General features: G+C 33.6%; 1 protein-coding gene across 3 annotated transcripts; it reads left to right on the top strand.

The window, feature by feature from the left end:
• Positions 1–1866: 1866 nt before the first annotated feature.
• LOC136041033 (E3 ubiquitin-protein ligase NRDP1-like) lies at positions 1867–17898 on the top strand. Of its 3 annotated transcripts, none has more exons than XM_065725561.1 (5): positions 1872–2267; positions 10145–10287; positions 12250–12619; positions 14944–15054; positions 17146–17898. In XM_065725561.1, exons 1-5 carry the CDS (start codon positions 2178–2180, stop codon positions 17464–17466), a joined length of 1035 nt encoding a protein of 344 aa, XP_065581633.1. In that variant the 5' UTR covers positions 1872–2177; the 3' UTR covers positions 17467–17898. The 3 variants fall into 3 exon arrangements, with proteins under 3 accessions (XP_065581635.1, XP_065581633.1, XP_065581634.1); XM_065725562.1 differs by having other exon boundaries at positions 1874–2267; positions 14944–15012; XM_065725563.1 differs by lacking the exon at positions 14944–15054 and having other exon boundaries at positions 1867–2267.
• Positions 17899–18157: the final 259 nt, after the last annotated feature.

The raw sequence follows: 18157 nt of genomic DNA, 5'->3' as shown, positions 1-18157 counted from the left end.
GGTTCTTTTCATTAAGAAAGGTTTCACACTACTATACCAATATATACTACTAATACAATACTACTTACCAATATAGGTGATGAATAGAGACCACGCTGTAGTCGAGTGAATACGGGCGACGCAGACACCCTAATAACAGCAAATTCATAAGGCAAAGGCACGAACTTAAATTTTTGCTCTGGAATGGAAAAATATTTATAAGTAAAAAAAAGAGTTAATAACATGGAAAAAGAGAAATGAAAATATAAGAAAATAAATAAATAAACATAGATACGCACATTGCAAACGAAAGCAAGAAAGAAGTAAATAATATAGTAAATAGAGAAAAGAAAAAATAAGACAATAACTGAAAAAAAACGCACACAAATACGGATGTTGCAAAACAAAGAGCAGCAAATTAGTATCCCCTCCCATTACTGAGGCAAAATACTCAATAGTTCATATCACGCGTCAGAAGCACTATCACTAATAACTGCAGATAAAACCAAGGCGAGGGGGTCATGGCATGCATCACTAAACTTAACCCAGTTTGAGCTGGAAGTTTTTTTTGTTTCTAGCCATAGTTTTGTACCCTGTTGCATGACTTTAGTTTGAGATACTTTTTCAGCGGTTATTTTGGAATTTCGAAGCTTGTAAGCCGTACTCTAAAGCTCTTTCCGACGCTTTGCAAGTTCAGATGATAGGTCATTACTGATGCTCTCTCCTGTGCCATTTAGGCTACCAACACAAGCCATGATACTATCTTTATGCCTGAGATTTAGAACAGAGAAAAAAATAGGGTCTTAAACGGGACGAGAGTTCGAGCGGGAAGGGCGCTTGGTCTTGTTTCTAATTCTGTACATTACCGTGAAATTTATATCCTTCAAGTTTTGTACTGGTATTCCTGATAAAAAGTTGTGGACTGTCTCTTCAATATTTTCACTATCCTTATTAGGAATTCCTTGGATCAGCCGATTTTTTTGTTTTAAATAAAATTCTGTACTCAAACACTGGTCTTTAATCGCTATAATTGCATTTTTCAAGTCAGAATTATCTTATTTTAGAGCTGAATTCTCTTCATGAAGATTTTCAATCATTTGCTGTTAAGTCATCCATACGCTCGTCGAAATGCTTTTTTGTGACAGACATCGTTAATTATTTAGTAAAAATTCACCTCCGTAAATCCAATTAGCAAAATGACATTTCAATGGGATTTAAAGCCATGGGCCCCTTTCTTCGTATAAAAAAATAAGGGACCCCGTAACAAACAGCTTAACAGTTGGGAAAAATCCAGAAGCGGTTTTTAAACTCTCAAAATCACAAGCTAGGTATTGCCTTGATGAATCCTAGATCACTACTGATCACTACTATCGCTAATCCTAAGTCACTTTATGGCTTACTGAGGATTGCTCTTAGATATAAAGTTGAAATAATCTTAAGGTTTAAAACAATTCCACGGCCCTAAGTAAAATCCCTTATGTTTTAGCTGTTACTATTTTTATGAAGGAAGGTTAGTGTGATCTTCGTCGTTATTTATTTTTGATGTGCCCTTTTAAAAAGAGGCATGTTGCTTGCTATTATAATTGTTCGGGTCAAGATGGATCATATGAGTGTTCATTAAAGACAGAATTACTGGTACTTTGAATTGGGTTGAATTTCTTTTAATTGATGCGTTAATGAATAGTAGAACTGTAATGTTGGTTGAAAGATCAATGGTGGGTAGATTGGCGTAATATTGGCGGGGGTACAGAAGGAGTTTATTTTCATATGTGATAGGAAGTTTCAATAGCATTGTTAATTTGAAGTTGGCATAGGTCTTGTTTTGTTGGGAAAAGGCAGCTCAAGTTCTAGTACCTTCCACAAACCAAGAAATTCTCTATTTTCTTTTGGTCTCTATGTTGATCAGTTTAATGCAAAGAAAAAAGTATTAAATAGCTCCAAAAAACATAAAGAAGAGAATGAAGAACGAATGAACTGATAATTATTTTTGCCTTACAGGCCAACTACTACAGCAGTCAATTTCAATATAAAAAAAAGGGCTGGACACGGACCTGAGGGTAAAAAAGCAACCTAAGAAATTCACAACAACCCAGCTTAGACCCGGACACACCAGTAAAAATAGAAGGAACGGAGAACTGACGTATTCAAAAAGCGTCTGAATTTCTTGTTATCATTTCCTAGAAGCTTAGGCATTTGAAATGGGAATTGATGTTGCAAGATTTCGTGAAGATATTGATGGAGATCTCATTTGTCCAATCTGTTCATTTGTTTTAGAGGATCCTATTCAGGTTTGTAAGTTGTGTGGAAATGGCAGGTTGAGCATTGACCACCCTAAACTGTATTGCCTCTAGAGGGCCAGACAGGTGTTTTTTTTTCGGTCACCAATTTCAGTAGATCAGTGGGAAAATCACAGCAGTACAAAAATAATTCCCTTTGCGCGAGATTTTCAAAAAACTTTTACTCAACTGCTTGTTGTCAATAGTATCTTAGTTTATCTTTATTATTTAGATCCTTTATTATTTTATTTTCATTTCTAATTTCTTTTCACTAAGAAAATTAACCAAATTAAAATTTGTTAATTATGTAATTATGAAGTTCTTTTATTATTAAATATATAATTATTATTAATATTATTATTTATTAATTTTGAATTTCTTGCTGAAGAGAAGGAAATGATTGAGAATTTTTTTATAAGGACAATGACATCCAACAATGTTTTTTTGAAAAAAAAATTCCAAGCTCATATCGATGCTGTTTTCTCCAAATATCGGCAACGAAATTATAAGGCAAAGCAAAAGGAAGCTACATGTATCCATCCCTTTACATTATATTTTGCTGTGCATTGCCATGATTTTGAGGGGAATATCAATACTGCTAAGTAACTTTTATCACCAAATTTGTACTGTAAAATGACTGTAGTCTTTTTAAAATAAAAAAAATAATAAATGAATTCATAAAAATATAAGTAATACCCTTTGTATTGTGCGTAATTCATGTCATTCATTTTTGTCTATGATTTATATCGCGTAATATTGCAGTATAAAAAAGTGGCAAATACCTGCTCAACACTTCTAAACATTAATAACAAATTATTAAAAAAACACCGTGCCCAGAGGGGGTGCATTGTGCCATTCTGGTGCTTTTTGAGGTGGTTGCATATTTAATTTTATTCATTGGTGCATTATGCCAATTTAGCGTATGTCAAAAAATTTGGTACAAAGTAGTGCATTTTGCTTATACAATAATTAGCTCGAAAATCAAAATATATAAAGCTTAGTCTTTTCAGAGCCCCGTTTGGGTTTTTATATCGTCTTTCATGGTGAAGACGATGATCAAAAATTGGAATTGTTGGAGCTTGCAATATTGTTAGTGTGCAATACCAGATACGGTATTGAAAATTCGGCAAATTAAAGAAAAAATATATAGAACACAAATTCTGTAAAAAATACAGAAAAGAGTTCTTGACATAACTCAAGCAAATCTTTTTATCTTAGCTGACCCATCGGAAACGCTTTCGTCGAGAGAGTGTTTTATGTTACGAATCTTGCCAAGCACAAAATCAAACAGTTCGTGGTAACGAACTGTAGTAAGGAGCAACCCGGCTCAATAGTAATTAAAACTCTAAAAGCGAAATTTTGATACCAATAGCCACATTAAAAGAATAGCATTTTGATACTGATTTTAAATATATAAGTTTCATTAAGTTTAGTTTTACCCATCAAAAGTTAAGAGCCTGAGAAAATTTGCCTTATTTTAGAAAATATGGGTAAACACCCCCTAAAAGTCATAAAATCTTAACGAAAATCCTACCATCAGATTCACCATATCAGAGAACTCTATTTAAAATTTTCAAGCTCCTATCTACAAAAATGTGGAATTTTGTATTTTTTGCCAGAAGGCAGGTTACGGATGCGTGTTTTTATTTTTATTTTTTCCCAGGGGTGATTGTATCGACTCAGTGGTCCTAAAATGTTGCGAAAGGGCTCATTCTAGCGTAAATGGAAAGTTCTAGTGCCCTTTTTAAGTTACCAAAAAAATTGGAGGGCACTTAGGCCCCCTCCCACGCTAATTATTGTCCCAAAGTCACTTGATCAAACTTTGTTATAACTTTGTTGTAACTGGATCAAACAAGTTATAAACTTTGACCGGTGCTTACATATAGTGATGGTTATTAGGAAGTGTACAGACGTTTTCAGGGGGATTTTTGGCTGGGGGAAGGGGTTGAAAAGAGGGGGAAATATTGGAGGAAATTTCCATTGAGGAATTTTTTCATAGGGGGAAGAAAATTTCCATGAAGGGAGCGTAGGATTTTCTAGCATTATTTAAAAAAAACAATGAAAAAATAAATATGAAAAAGTTTTTTTAATTAAAAGTAAGAAGTAGCATTAAAACTTAAGACAAACAGAAATTATTACGCATATTTGGGTTTCATCTCCTCCTAATACCTCGCTCTTCACGCTAAAGTATTTTTAGTAATTCCAACTATTAATTCTACGGCCTTTGTGATTCAGGGATCATTCCTAGGGAATTGGGACAAAATTTAAGCTTTAGTGTAAAGAGCGAGGTACTAACGAGGGGGTGAACTCTTTTATATACGTAATAAAACACGTGAATACAGAAGTTTGTTACGTAAGCTAATTTTTAAGTTACACATATCTTTTACTAATAAAAACGTTCGTAAAAAATTAAGTTCTAGTACCCTTTTTAAGTCATTTTTTTGTCATTTTTTTTTTATCTCCTTTAGTTGACAAGCTCCATCCTCTAAGAGTTGATCATTGTGTACTTAATTTTTGGAAGGTAAACTGTAAATTTTTATGAAGAATATTTAACTTTGGGATCCGACAATGCTAAAGATTTTCCTGATTCCAGATATTTTTCTGAAGATCATAGGGGAGCAAAAGGTCAACTTGCCCTCTCCCAAATTAAATCCCTTTCTATTTTTTTTTGTTATGAACAGGCAACAAAATTGATTTAGTGAAGGCTGGAATAAAAGCACTTCAGAAAATAAGAGGAAGATAGTGGACAACCTCTAAAAGTTCATTTAATTTCGTTCATACTTTCATCTAGAATTCTTAAATCATAAGCATAATCTAAGTCCATGAAGTTTGTCCTCCCTGTTTAATTCTGTTCTCTCGATGTCTTTCCCGTGCTCCTTAAGACAAAGTCCTTTGAAATGATCTATATAAAGGGGGATAGAACACAACCCTGCTTAGGTCCTGATTTAATACAAAATCAGCAACTAACCTCATTCCCTACCTTAACTACAACAGGACTATTCTCATACACATCACTAATCACTTTGATGTATATATCTTATATACCAAACAAGGATAAGACATTCACTAAAGCTCTTCTATGAACAGAATCAAATGTTTGCTCATAATCAATAAAAATGAGGACTAAAGATTAACTCAAAATCTCAAATTTAAGCCCAGGATTGAATTCTGACTCTAAATAGTCCTATGACCTTCATTTGCATAACAAATGAACTTTACCCCCACCCCTAAGTATATCCAAATCAGGGAATACATTTGCATATTGTGGGGGTAAAGCTAATTTTTGATGCAAATCAAGGTCATATTTGGATTCAGAAGTCAATCCTGGCCTTATGTTTGCCCATAAGGGGGTGGGGTATATACTCTGTTAAAATGTAGGTTCTAAGAAATTCATGAATTTCTTAGAAAAACTGGATAAACAAGGAAATAAGTGCAGTTAAAGGTTCTCCTGCTTCTAAATATATTAACTAAGATTATTCTATATATTATGAATTAGGAATTGTTTTTCTTAGCATGTGTCTTTTTGGGGTGATACTGGTGATACAACACTATTTACCCTTTAATGATATCAAAGATAGACCTCCTATGCTATTTGTTGATAGCCTATCTAGTAGTTTAGTAGATAGGCTACTAAACCATATACTCAACACCCGCTAAGAGCAGAGCCGCCATGGGGCAAATGCCCACCCCAGATATTCCAGGGGGCCCAAGCTTCCACCACAAAGGATCCTTTGCCGGCCATAATAATCGATTATGTCCAACATAATCCACTCTGTCCAATTGACTTGAAATTATTGCACGCCTATTAACCAAAGAGCGTAATTACCTGACGACCCTTAGGGTAATTACGCTATTTGCTATTAACCATTGTAAACTTTGAAAGTAGGTTAGATACATAGTAAAATTCTATGTTCTGTCAAATGCCCATTTCCTAGATGATTATATTAATATTATAAATTCTGAATATTTGTAGTAATTCCTCTAAGTTGACTGATTAAAATAGGTCAGTTCCTGTCAAATGTTTCGGTGTTTATTTCCTTGTTTTATTGAATATAAGCCACCGTTTTAGATTACTCGAGTCAGTTCTTATTCTGTTTCTGTCCTTGTCTTATGTTTATTTACTGTATCATATGTGTAAATAAACATTTTCATACTCGACACATAAACCTTATGAAAGTTAGAGACGCTTGACATCCTCTACCGGTCGAACCCCTGTTTTTAGGCCAACGCTACCATAAGACTCTAAAGAAGAGAGCACAGAGAGAAGTAGAAGACTTTATATCATTAAGCCTATTAACTTAAGGTATTAATAGACATTAGCATTAGAACTTAAAAGATCACCAAGCATATGAAACAATTTGTGATAACTTTGACGTTAGGAAAGAACTTCATCCAATCTGGAAATCGGACTACTACTTTGGCGGATGAAATGAAAAGGGAGTACTCCAAGACTTTCGACCGTCTACTAGCCGAATTTGACAAAAGGTTCACAAATAACTTGCCAGTGCTGAGCACACTTGACGACATTCTTCTCGAATCTAAAGCTGGTATTGCCAAGCGTTTGTAGCTAGATGAGGAGAAAAAGCCAGAAAACTTCCTAGACATTGTCGATCATCTTCAGGCATTACCGAATTGCTGCCAGACTTCCTGTGACAACAGCGAGCAATGAGCTTTGTTTTCTAGCCTAGAAGTAGTGAAAAACTACCTGCGGTTCGCAACAGAAGACAATTGTTTCAGTCAGCTCCTTTTGATGTTTGCAGAGATGGATTTAGTAAAAATCTTGGACTACGACCAGCTTGTTGACGATTTTGCAAAGATGAAACCTCGGCGGTTCCCCTTGTTACTCTGAGTGTTGTAATATTTTTTTCTCTTGTTATGTTTTTCCTTTTTGTAAATATATTTGATCTGAAAGATTTCTGCTTAAAGAAAAACCGAGATTTTGGTTACAACCCTCAGCATGTTAATGAAGATAACTTTCACCGACGTACTGTTTACTTAAATAAGAATGTTTCTCGCTGAGGAAGGCCAGCCTGTAGTCTGGTTGAATTTTTCATCTTCAGTTTAATCACTGAACCTCTTTGATTGTAATCTTCGTTGTAATAATTAATCTTAGAGGTCAGTAGGGCTGAGTTCCACATTCGGTTACAGTACATTTCTAAGCAACACAAGAGTGCTGAAAAAGCGTTTTTACTTAGAATATTCAATCGATGTGCGGCCAAAACCCGCATTTTTTCTTACGCGACACGAAAGGAGTCAGGGGGGGGGGGCGAGATGTAGTTCATGCCTACCTTAATATTTGGCCCAAATGGCGCTTCTGGCTAAGAGCTAGGTATTATTTAAAAAATGGCCTACAAACAAAGGTAACATACCAATTCATACTTCGTTTATGTTCTTTCCAATTGTTTTTGTCAAACATTCAATATTAAGCCCCCTATGGACCCTCAAAGATGATACCCTTTTTTCTTATTTTAGATATGGCTTATGTACCTGTTTTAGCATCACTCTTGTTTAGACTGTTTTCCCTGTAAACTGAATTGAGGTTAAAATTCTAGATAAACTACTTAAATCCTACTAGCTACTGAATGTTGTGAATTTCTCAGGCTTGCTCTCTGCTATCTGAAACCTCTCCTACAAAGGGTTCTATTAGTATACCTAGAGGTTGGTATATTCAGCTCTGGTATATTATGAGTTTTTCTCCTTTGTACATTGTATTAACCTAATTAAGATAAACATATTGAAGAATTTCAGAATTTTTGCACATTTTCCTGGTTTGATTGTAAAACTTTGGGTTCATTGTTTATTTCAGTCATTCATCTCTTATTGTACTTTTTGTGGGTGTTAAACTTTTCTTTGTCTCTGGTGCTGCTCTCTAATATACACGACAAAGCAAGGAACGTTATCCTTGAAACAAATAATTCTGTACATAAGCAGTTGCTTAATTAGAGGTCTTTTTGTATTCTCTCATATGTGTATTTTGTTTTCTTCAACCCCATGGTGGCCCTCCTTTGGCCCTTGGAACTAGTCCACCTGTTGTCTGATCATTTTTGATTGTAATATTTGTAAATTTGAGAACATTCAATTTCCATCAGTAACTTAAATCTTGCCAAATCTACTTAGCTACTTCGAGCTACTAGATCTTCTACTTAAATGAAGTACTTAAATCCTTAAACTAAACTATATGAAAAAAGTTTTTTCAGCTTCGTAACTTTGCTCAATCCCAGTATATTATACTTCAAATATCTTCAAAATATATTTCCTAAATTTAGAAAATCCATTGATATGACATGATCCATTAATATTCAGAAAATAGGATGTGCATTCAAAAAAAATAAAACTAGGGAAAAAGAAACTGGAAAGTGAGGTATTAATTACAATAGGTATAGACATAGGCAGAACTTTTTGAGAATGTACTGAACCAAGTTAAAGCTGCAGGGAAAGATGTAGAGGAAAATGAAAAAGTTCATAATTCCTTTGATATGAAGAAAGATATGTTTGGCAAGGAAGAATTAGAAACAGTACTAAAAGGATTAAAAAATAATATAGTCCTAGGTGCTGATTGTGTGGTAAATGAGGTTCTTAAATATAGTTGTTGTAAAGTTGGGATTAGTGGATGAAGATTATGATTTTTGAAAATGGTGAAGCACCTAGCAATTTTAAAACAACACTAATTAAGTAACTGTAAGAAAGGTGATATAATTGAACATGGTGTAATTATTGAAGCATTAGCCTGGTCTCTGTGGGTAGCAAAACACTAAGTAGTATGATGCATTTCAGACTGAGACATAGTGTAGGCAAATTCTAAATATAAGAACAGTGCAGTTTAAGAACTGGTAGAGGATAGTTTGACCAAACTTTCATTTTAAGGCTAATTATTAAGAAGTGCCTTATTTATCTAACACCTTTAGTCATTAGAAATATTAGAACATTAGAAGAGCTTTAGTGAATGTCTTTTTATTGTATGATATACCAGATATATATACATTGAAGTAATTAGTGATGTGTATGAGAATAGTCCTGTTGTAGTTAAGGTAGGGAATGAGGTTAGTTGCTGATTTCTAATTAAATCAGGAGTTAAGCCAGGTTGTGTTCTACCCCCCTTTTATATAGGTCACTTTGATGGACTTTGTATTAAGTAGCACAGGATAAGCATTGGGAGAACAGAATTGAACAGGGAGAAAAATTTAAGAAAAACAGGGAGAAAGTGTGAACAAAATTCAATGAAATTTTAGAGGTTTTCTTCTATCCCCCTCTTTTCTTCTGCAGTTCTTACATTTCAGTCTTCCCTAAATATTTTTTTTTTACTGATTCAAATGCCTGTTAATAACAAAAAAAGAAAGGAAAGGGATTTGAATTGGGAGAGGGCAAATTGACCTTTTGCTCCCCTATGATCTTCAGAAAAATATCCAGAATCAGGAAAAATTTACAGTTTATCTGCCAAAAATTAAGTATACAAGGATCAACTCTTAGAGGTTGGAGTTTGTCAACTACAGGAGATAAAAAAATGACAAGTTTTTTATCCCAACCTTTGGCTTGAATGTGGGATAGATTCTTTGGATAATCATTGCTTTCTTGGCAAGTATTGAAGCTTATTACAAGAAATGTGAAATCACTGGAATTGAAACTCATATCCAACTACATATGAAATGGGTCACACTGATCCCCTTGCTGCAGTATCCCATCAAAAACTTTATAGTCAATTTATCATGTTTTTTTTTTACTTTTTTGGTCACAAAAACAAATTGGAGTTTCACCAGACTAATATACCTCAATGCATTTCGGGGTGTACTTATCTATATTTTTTGTTTTGTTACTGGGAGATTCCATTAACTTTGCTTGAATTCTTAATGTTTTTCATAAGCCTCTGTATAATTAATATATTTATTTTCAAGGCTCCAATATGTGAACATGTGTTTTGTAATACTTGCATTACTGAGTGGTTAACCTCAAACCAGACTTGTCCTATAGACAGAACCAATTTAACTATTGATGCTCTGAAGCCTGCTCCAAGGATCTTGAGAAATTTTCTGTCTAGGTATTAAGTTATTTCTATTTATTGCAGATATATACAAACTGATTTTTAAAAGACCTAAGGCTAGATGAGTTTTGTGATTTTTTTTTAACCTTTATTTAGTGTATTAAGGTTGATTTATTTTTATCAAAGTTTAAATGAAGTTTATTCTTTCGTCCTTGCAACCATACTTCAAAAAGTGTAAATGAATAGTACTTCTCAATCAGTTTTCATGCTGATTTCGTAGATCAACTTGTTTTGCAAAAGATTGATTGTGTTCCTGTGAAAATAGGCTATTTCTGTTTATACATTGTTTCGTAATGTGCTTTAGAAAGTTTTGTGCAGATTTAGTTTTTATACACCATAAGAAATATAATAGGAAACTTAGACCACCCAATTTTCTTGTGATACTGATTATATTTAATAAATCAATAGAATGGACATCAGCCAGTTAAACAAGGTCTGAAACCAAGCCACACTCAGGTATTTCAATCTGAAATGGATTTCTACTTGGGGGTATTACAGAAATACCCTGGTGTACCCAATTATTTCGTTCGGGACGGGGGCCAGTGGCGTGACTCTGTAAGCTCAGCTAGAGTCGACCGAGCTCTAAATGGGTACCTATAGAAATCTGGGGAAGGTAAACAGGAAGGGTGTGCGAAAGCACAGGATGGTTGACCCCCAACCCCCCATTGCACTTCCTGGCTGATGGGCCAAGAAACAAAGATCAGCACCACCGGTAGGGACTTTAAAGTCTAATGCCTTATTATTTACCTTTTTGTTTATTATTATTACAGAATTCAGTCTTTTGACAATTTCGGATTTCTTATCAGAACTTTTGCCTACAGAGCTGATTTTTTTTTATATTACTGATTATCTATACTATAGATAATCAGTAATATAAAAAAAAAATCAGCTCTGTAGGCAATTCTATAGTACTGATGTTCTGAGTTCCTTTTCAATTTTCAAATCGCTTAAATCTTTGCGTGTCATTTCTTGGCACGTTATGGTTGATTTAGAGGGATTAAATTCCTCGGAGTCATAAATGCCTTCTTAGCATGCATTTTATTCTCAATGTTTCCTTGGACTCAGTCAGCAATCATGAGTATATGTCCTTTAATAAAGTAGCAAAGTATCACTAACTGAAGATTTTTAATCCCGTTGTTCACAACAAGTTTAAGAGCATTGATCATTAAAAAGTTGTCATTTGACCTATTCATGATGATACAGTCTTAGTTTTTATTATGGTACCCTTGTTACACTTCCCAGCCTTTCAACTCCAGAAATGGAACCAAAATGTTCGTTTTCAGTAACGTGTATGGTGCTTTGCAATGGTATTATCAAGAAGAACTTACAAAAAAAAACACGTAGATTTGATGAATGGCTTTAAGTGAGCCATTCAACATCTTCTTATGAGATTGTGGTAGCGTGCTTGCCCTGGCGGAAAGAAAAGTAAAAAAAACGAACCCATCACTGCAAAAAAGATTTTTCTGTCTTTACTGCATTCGGGCCCAAAAACCCAGAGTTAGGGTTTTTGAAATTGGGGATTCCAATAGCGTTCTTTTGATTTTCATCTGCCACTAGTTTGAAGAGATTTCAGCTCTTTTAAGGATATCTGAAAATTTGTTTCTGCAATGAATTTTTATTGTTTGAGTGAACATGAATTCCTTTACAACTTACTTTGCATTCCTTTATAACTTAAATAAATAAGAATATCATTTGACAGCTATTTTCAAAATACGATTTTTGACTTTCGGTTACTATTGAATGTAGTTTACTCTTTACAGATTGCAGCTATTGCTGCAACCATGATTTAGTAAATATATAGGGCATGCAAAGCCAGAACAAGGGAAGATTTTACAATTATCAGAACAGTCACATATGGTTCTCAAAGTTAGAAAATGTTTTTATTGCTCTAAGCTAGTTAAACTTGGCTATCCTGAGTAATATCATTCGTGTCTTTACCATATATTTCTTTTTATGTAGATTAACCTTGAGCTGTAGCAACCAGACACATGGATGTTCTGCCTCATTGACATTGGAAAGACTAGCAGCACATCTTCTTGAATGCAATTTTAACCCTAAAAGACCTGTTACTTGCCAATCTGGATGTGGAATTACAATACTCTTTGAAGAATATGGCAATCATAACTGTATACAAAGTCTGAAGAATGATTTGGCAATAGTTCAAAAAGAACAGGAAGAACAGGAAGAAAAAATGTCCAAGATGCAGTCTGAATTGGACTTACTTAAAGCAGAAATTGATGCATTAAAAAAAGTAAACCAAGAGAAGAAGCCAACCAGTTCAGATTTGCAACTGTTACCAACAGTTGGACAAAGTCAAGCAGTAAATCAGGTGATTCTTTATTTTTCAATTCAATTTAGTTTATTTGCAACTCATCTTTTACAAAAAGAGGGGGAAATGCCCTTAAGATGGAGTAATAAAAAAAATATAAATGAATACAAAAAAAATCAACACCGAGATGCAATCAAATAAATAACTCAGTCCAAGGATGAGAGACTATCAACATAGAAGAACGAAAACTAGGCATTCTTTTATCAATAACAAATATAGGCAAAACTAGACAGATTTTATTCATGAAGTAACTATTTCTAGTCCAAGGAGGGTAACTGAAAAGAAACTTAACATAGCGAAAAAATATTCTACGAACAGATAGTTCCTGAGGTTCACTAAAAAACTGCCAAACTGGACAAAGAGAAAAGAGATGAGGTACAACTTGGCTATTATAAATTTTCGCGAGATTTAATTTAACTATGTTCTAATATTATATACAATAGAAGCATAAGCCATTCTCAGTTTTTCTTCAAATTTTCAAGGGATAATTTCACTGTTTCTTTCATATTTTTTCCAAGGTAAACTAATTTTTGAGAAGAGGGGACTTGAGCATTAGCTAAAAATAAAATAGTAGGGCCATTTGTCTCTATGAAATTGAAAGCTACAACGACAGTTTTTTCTATGTTGAAAGAATATCCAATAACCTTATATTGATTATAAAGCTAATGAAACGTGTTTTCACAACGACTAAAAGTACGACTTAAGTTCAAAACGTCATCTGCAAATGTCATTAATGACAAATTAAATCCACGGTAAATATAACTAAAATTAGCAGATTTTTAGGCATGTAAAACAGAGTTATTAAATAAAGACGGTGAGGTAAGGCCACTTTGACAGACTCTTTCAAAATATCAAAAAGGGAAGATCCCCCCTTTAACTTAAGGTGATGGTACATGTAGAGAAGGTATTTTACTATACAAATATTTACCCCTTTTTTATACGGTTCAAGTAAAACTTGGGATAAAATGCCAGAGTCAGAAGCTCGAGCAATATCTAAAGCACAAAGGATAATTTAGGATCTACTTCTTTCTTCATCACCAAGAACATTCATTAAAGCAAAAAGGGCATGGTCCCAGCTAATACCTTTTTGGTAACCAAATTCTTGGGGTGGGACATAACATTTAGAAACAATTTTATCTAAAATAACTGAATCAATTAATTTAAAAATTGTACGAGAAACTGTTATTGGTCAGAACGAATTACACGCTGTAAGGTCCTTTTTGCCTTTTTTCGGGATAGGGGTTATTTGACCAACTAAAAATTAATAAGGAACAACTCTATTTTCAATAGACATTTGAAAAAGTAGAGATAAATAGTTAAAAAAAACACTTGCATAATCAAAATGTCTGGCAGTAATTTCATCAACTCCCGCGGAGTTTCTTTTCTTTAGTTTTTTACGATAAAACAATACATCACTTGGCTTAATTATAAATATTGAAGTTTTGTCGCGTTTTTTCAGACAAGTACTTAATTCTTTTTCAAATTTTGATTCAAAAGCAGGATCGGGAGAAATAAACTCATGCTTATAATAGTTTATGCACTCAGGCTCAGGAATATTATTGGCACAAATGTATTCACAAGGGCGTTCAAATTTTTCTCAGAGCTTTGAAGGGTTCTCTGCAATTTTATGTGCCTTTTTCGCAGTAAGATCAGCCTTATGTCTTCTTAGCATTTTAGCAAAAAAACATTTAGAACGTAGCCGCAAATCATTAACAGTCTCAGACTTCGGCCTGCCACAATCCCTCCAAATATTCAGCTGAATTTTAGAATGCTCGCGCGTGGACATAAGGGAAGGGTTTTTTGACCAACCTTGAACTTGACAGCCTTTCCTAACACGCTTGCACGGGACAGCTGAAGCTTCAGCACACTTTAATGCATGGCTAATTTCTGCAAGATAGGTGGTAAGTCCAAGGGCTATTTCTTTTTCACTACGGCCTCAGTGTGTGCACAACAAATGAAAGGACACTTTTTTTTATTTAATATTCTGTCGCATTCAAAACGAAAGCTCTCTCGGTTAACTTTTTTCCAGTCTTTTATATAAAACCACTTTATCTGGCTGTTTGGATGCATTAAACGAAGCATTTATTTTCAACTTTATTGGAAGGTGAACCGAATAAAAGCCGTCACTATTTACCTAGACAGTTTGATATATATATATATATATATATATATATATATATATATATATATATATATATATATATATATATATATATATATATATATATGTATATATATATATATATATATATATATATATATACTTGTAAACACTCGTGGACGAATATTACTGAATAAGCTAATTAATATTTTTATGTTTCCAGGGCACAGTACTTGCAGATAGCAGATGGTTAACAAAATTTAAGACTGTACAGGATTTGAATTGGTTTCAGGTTGGTAACTTTCTCTTCAACCCTTCCGATGAGATTTTAGAGGTAATTTATTTCTTTTATATGCCAGCCACGTTTCTAAATTGTCAAAGTTGTCTTCCTCAGAAATCTCACATGCAAAACTCACTCATATGAATTCCGGAGAACTCTAATATTCCGGAGAACTCTCATTATTATATTCATTATAATGAATTATATATTATAATACTCTCATTATAATATTCCGGAGAACACTAATATCACTCATTATTCCGGAGAACTCTAATAGAATGAATAGCTTCAGCCAAATGCAACAGTCATATTCATTGTTCAAATTTGAATTTTCTAATTGCACTGAAGTTTAGATATTAGCTTGTACTAAGCTTCTTAAATGAGAGCATATTTATTTTGCTCAATAACTTATTGTCATAATAAAAAATTTAGAGAATTAAGATATATCCTTTCGGTATGTCATTCTGAGTTGTTTTGAATTAATGCAATGTAAGGGCAATAATGATGACTTTGAACTACCAGCATTTGACATTGAACAAAAAGTTACAGGAATTGAAAAATCAATCACTCATTATATTAGTCTCTGGCCAAATCCTCTGGCAAATTTGTGAAAGACCAACACCATCCACATATTGTGAATTAAGTTGTTACTATGTTTTTGTTCCTTGCTGTTTATAATGTAAGCCCCATGGTTAATATTGTATATACTCCACTTTTCTTTAATTATTTTCTTGTTATTGATAACATCTTTCCTAGTACCAAGGACTGTGAAAACAAAAAATGATTGGACCAAGTAGCTCAAGAAGGCTAATTTTGCTTTGAAGTATATATGTCTTTAAATACTAGCCCCCAACAGAGAGCAGAGCTTATAAAGTTGGATATATTAAATAAGAGTCAATAGAAAACACAAAATAAATGGAACGTCCCACGTCTTGATTGTAAGGGAATAGAGAGACTGTTAATATTTGAGATTTTAATGTATATAAACTGTTGTAGAGTTTAAATGATTAATTCTGCCGATTTTCACGGCCTAATCTGGTAACACTGACAAAAGTGTAGCATTCTTCTAAAATTTTAGTAATTTTCAATAAATTGAAAGAAAAATTGTTGCAAATAGCAGTTTTTATGTGCGAATATACCTAAGGAATAGAGTATATAATACTTTATATTTAATATATTTAAACAAAATTATACAAAATAAAATATTTTGTATTTTGATCGCCTCTGTAGTTACGTGCTCGCCTTTAAGTATTCAGATTTTATTACAGCTTTGAGTTCTATGGTGTAGACATTGATGCTTAATAATCACTCCTTAGGAGCAACAAACAGACGTCCTCTCAGCCTACGTAAAAATGCCTACGTAAATGTTTCTGCTAACATCAGGGGAATCTATGATTGAAATTTATACCGCAGTGTTTATTAGAGGTGAGAAAGAACTGTAATACAATGTGCCACAAAACTTAAAGAAAAAAAATAACTTTTAATATCATTGGTTTTCATGTTTCCTTTGTTAACTCACGATTCATGAAATATACAACTTTTGGAGTATGGGTTAGAATTTTCCGCTATTAAATTGATTTTTTCCTTCAGTGACCTTCAGTGATGCTAATTTAAAAAATATAAAATTCATTAGGTTATAGGTTACCTATCAAATGTTACCTATCACCCCCAAAAACTCGAGGGATCTTAATGAAAATGTAACTAACAGTTTCAGCATAATATAGAACTTTACAAATATTATAGGCCAACTAGCCCCCCATCCAGACCCCTTTTTTCCGAAAGAAGTACTTCAGGACTGAGAAAATTGTACCCCCCCCCCCACCCAAAAAAATACCTTAAAACTGCTTGATACTATTTTATAACATACTCTGCAACAATATAAGGGACAGAGCGACGCTCGGTTTCTTTGTACTATTTTTATTCTCTATCAATTTTTAATGCTGTCTCTTTTGTCTTTGAGTGGACTCATCCCAATCAGTCAGGGGCGTGATTTGCCATGACTTAGAGACAACTGCCCCTCCCTGAATTTGGTTTAAGTATAAGTTGGTTAGACTGAGCTTTTTCCAAATAGTGGGATTTGCTTCAGCCGAGTTTTATTTTGTTAAATATTGTTCTAAGGATCTCAACGGATTTTTCTTTTTGAAGGAAGTGAAAGAGAAGCTCTCCGGTTCAGGATGTCCTTTGGAGATGGTTAAGACTCTGATTGAGAATTCAAATGAAAGTCGATGGCCTCCTGGCATACGCTCCAAAGAAGCTCGAAGAGCAAACCAGGATCAATTAAAGGACTATCGCCGTCGTGTTGAGGACAATTTTTACGTGTTGGGGAGAATACGGAATACGGAATTCGGAATACGGATCACGACAGTAGGAATTAATGTTATAATGGCATCAGATAATGCTCACATGGACCAAGACTTATTTGTAATTAATCCTGGATTTTTAGTCTTAAGCTCACATTTCTGGTAAAGGTGTAACGCACAGTTTAGTTGAAGCAATTTGACGCAGTTTTGTGACAACGAACTGTTTGATAGTCACTCACAAAAATGAAGGGCTTTTGATAACAAGTATTGCATCAAGATAATCTGCGTTTTAACCTAATTCCAAATATATAAGAGTCCATAAGTTTTAAGTTCGAGCCTGAGAAAATGTGTTTGATCTTTTCGTGTTGGTATAGTTTTATATTTGCGTTTGAAGATAATAAAATTGATCACTTCACGTGCTTACCTCGAATTTTTAGTATTCCCGCTTTGTTTTTGTTTCATACTTGCATTTGAGGATAGTAAAATTCATCTCTTCAAATGCTTACCTCAAATTTTTAAAGTGTTGAAACGGACTTTAAAGTGTGTTTGGACCTCTGTGCATTTTAGTGTCCTAACCAATAAAACTAAGCGCAAAGAATTTTCAGTTTCTCCAATTAGTTTCAGCAAATATTCATAGTTATTCTGTTTTTTACAGTATATGAATAATTTATTCACAAATATGACTGTTTACACATAAATATCTGTAATTTATCATTTATTTATTATTATTATTTAATAATAATAAATAAATGACCAGATGACCATCAATGACCAAAAGTAGGTTTACCGTGTACTTTATACCTCTAACATGTTTGCTAGAGAAGTATTTATCTCTATTTGTTAGAGGTATTTATCTC

The sequence above is a fragment of the Artemia franciscana genome, chromosome 21, assembly GCF_032884065.1.
Source record: "Artemia franciscana chromosome 21, ASM3288406v1, whole genome shotgun sequence".
NCBI lineage: Eukaryota > Metazoa > Arthropoda > Branchiopoda > Anostraca > Artemiidae > Artemia > Artemia franciscana.
This window is presented reverse-complemented; position numbering and strand designations above follow the sequence as displayed.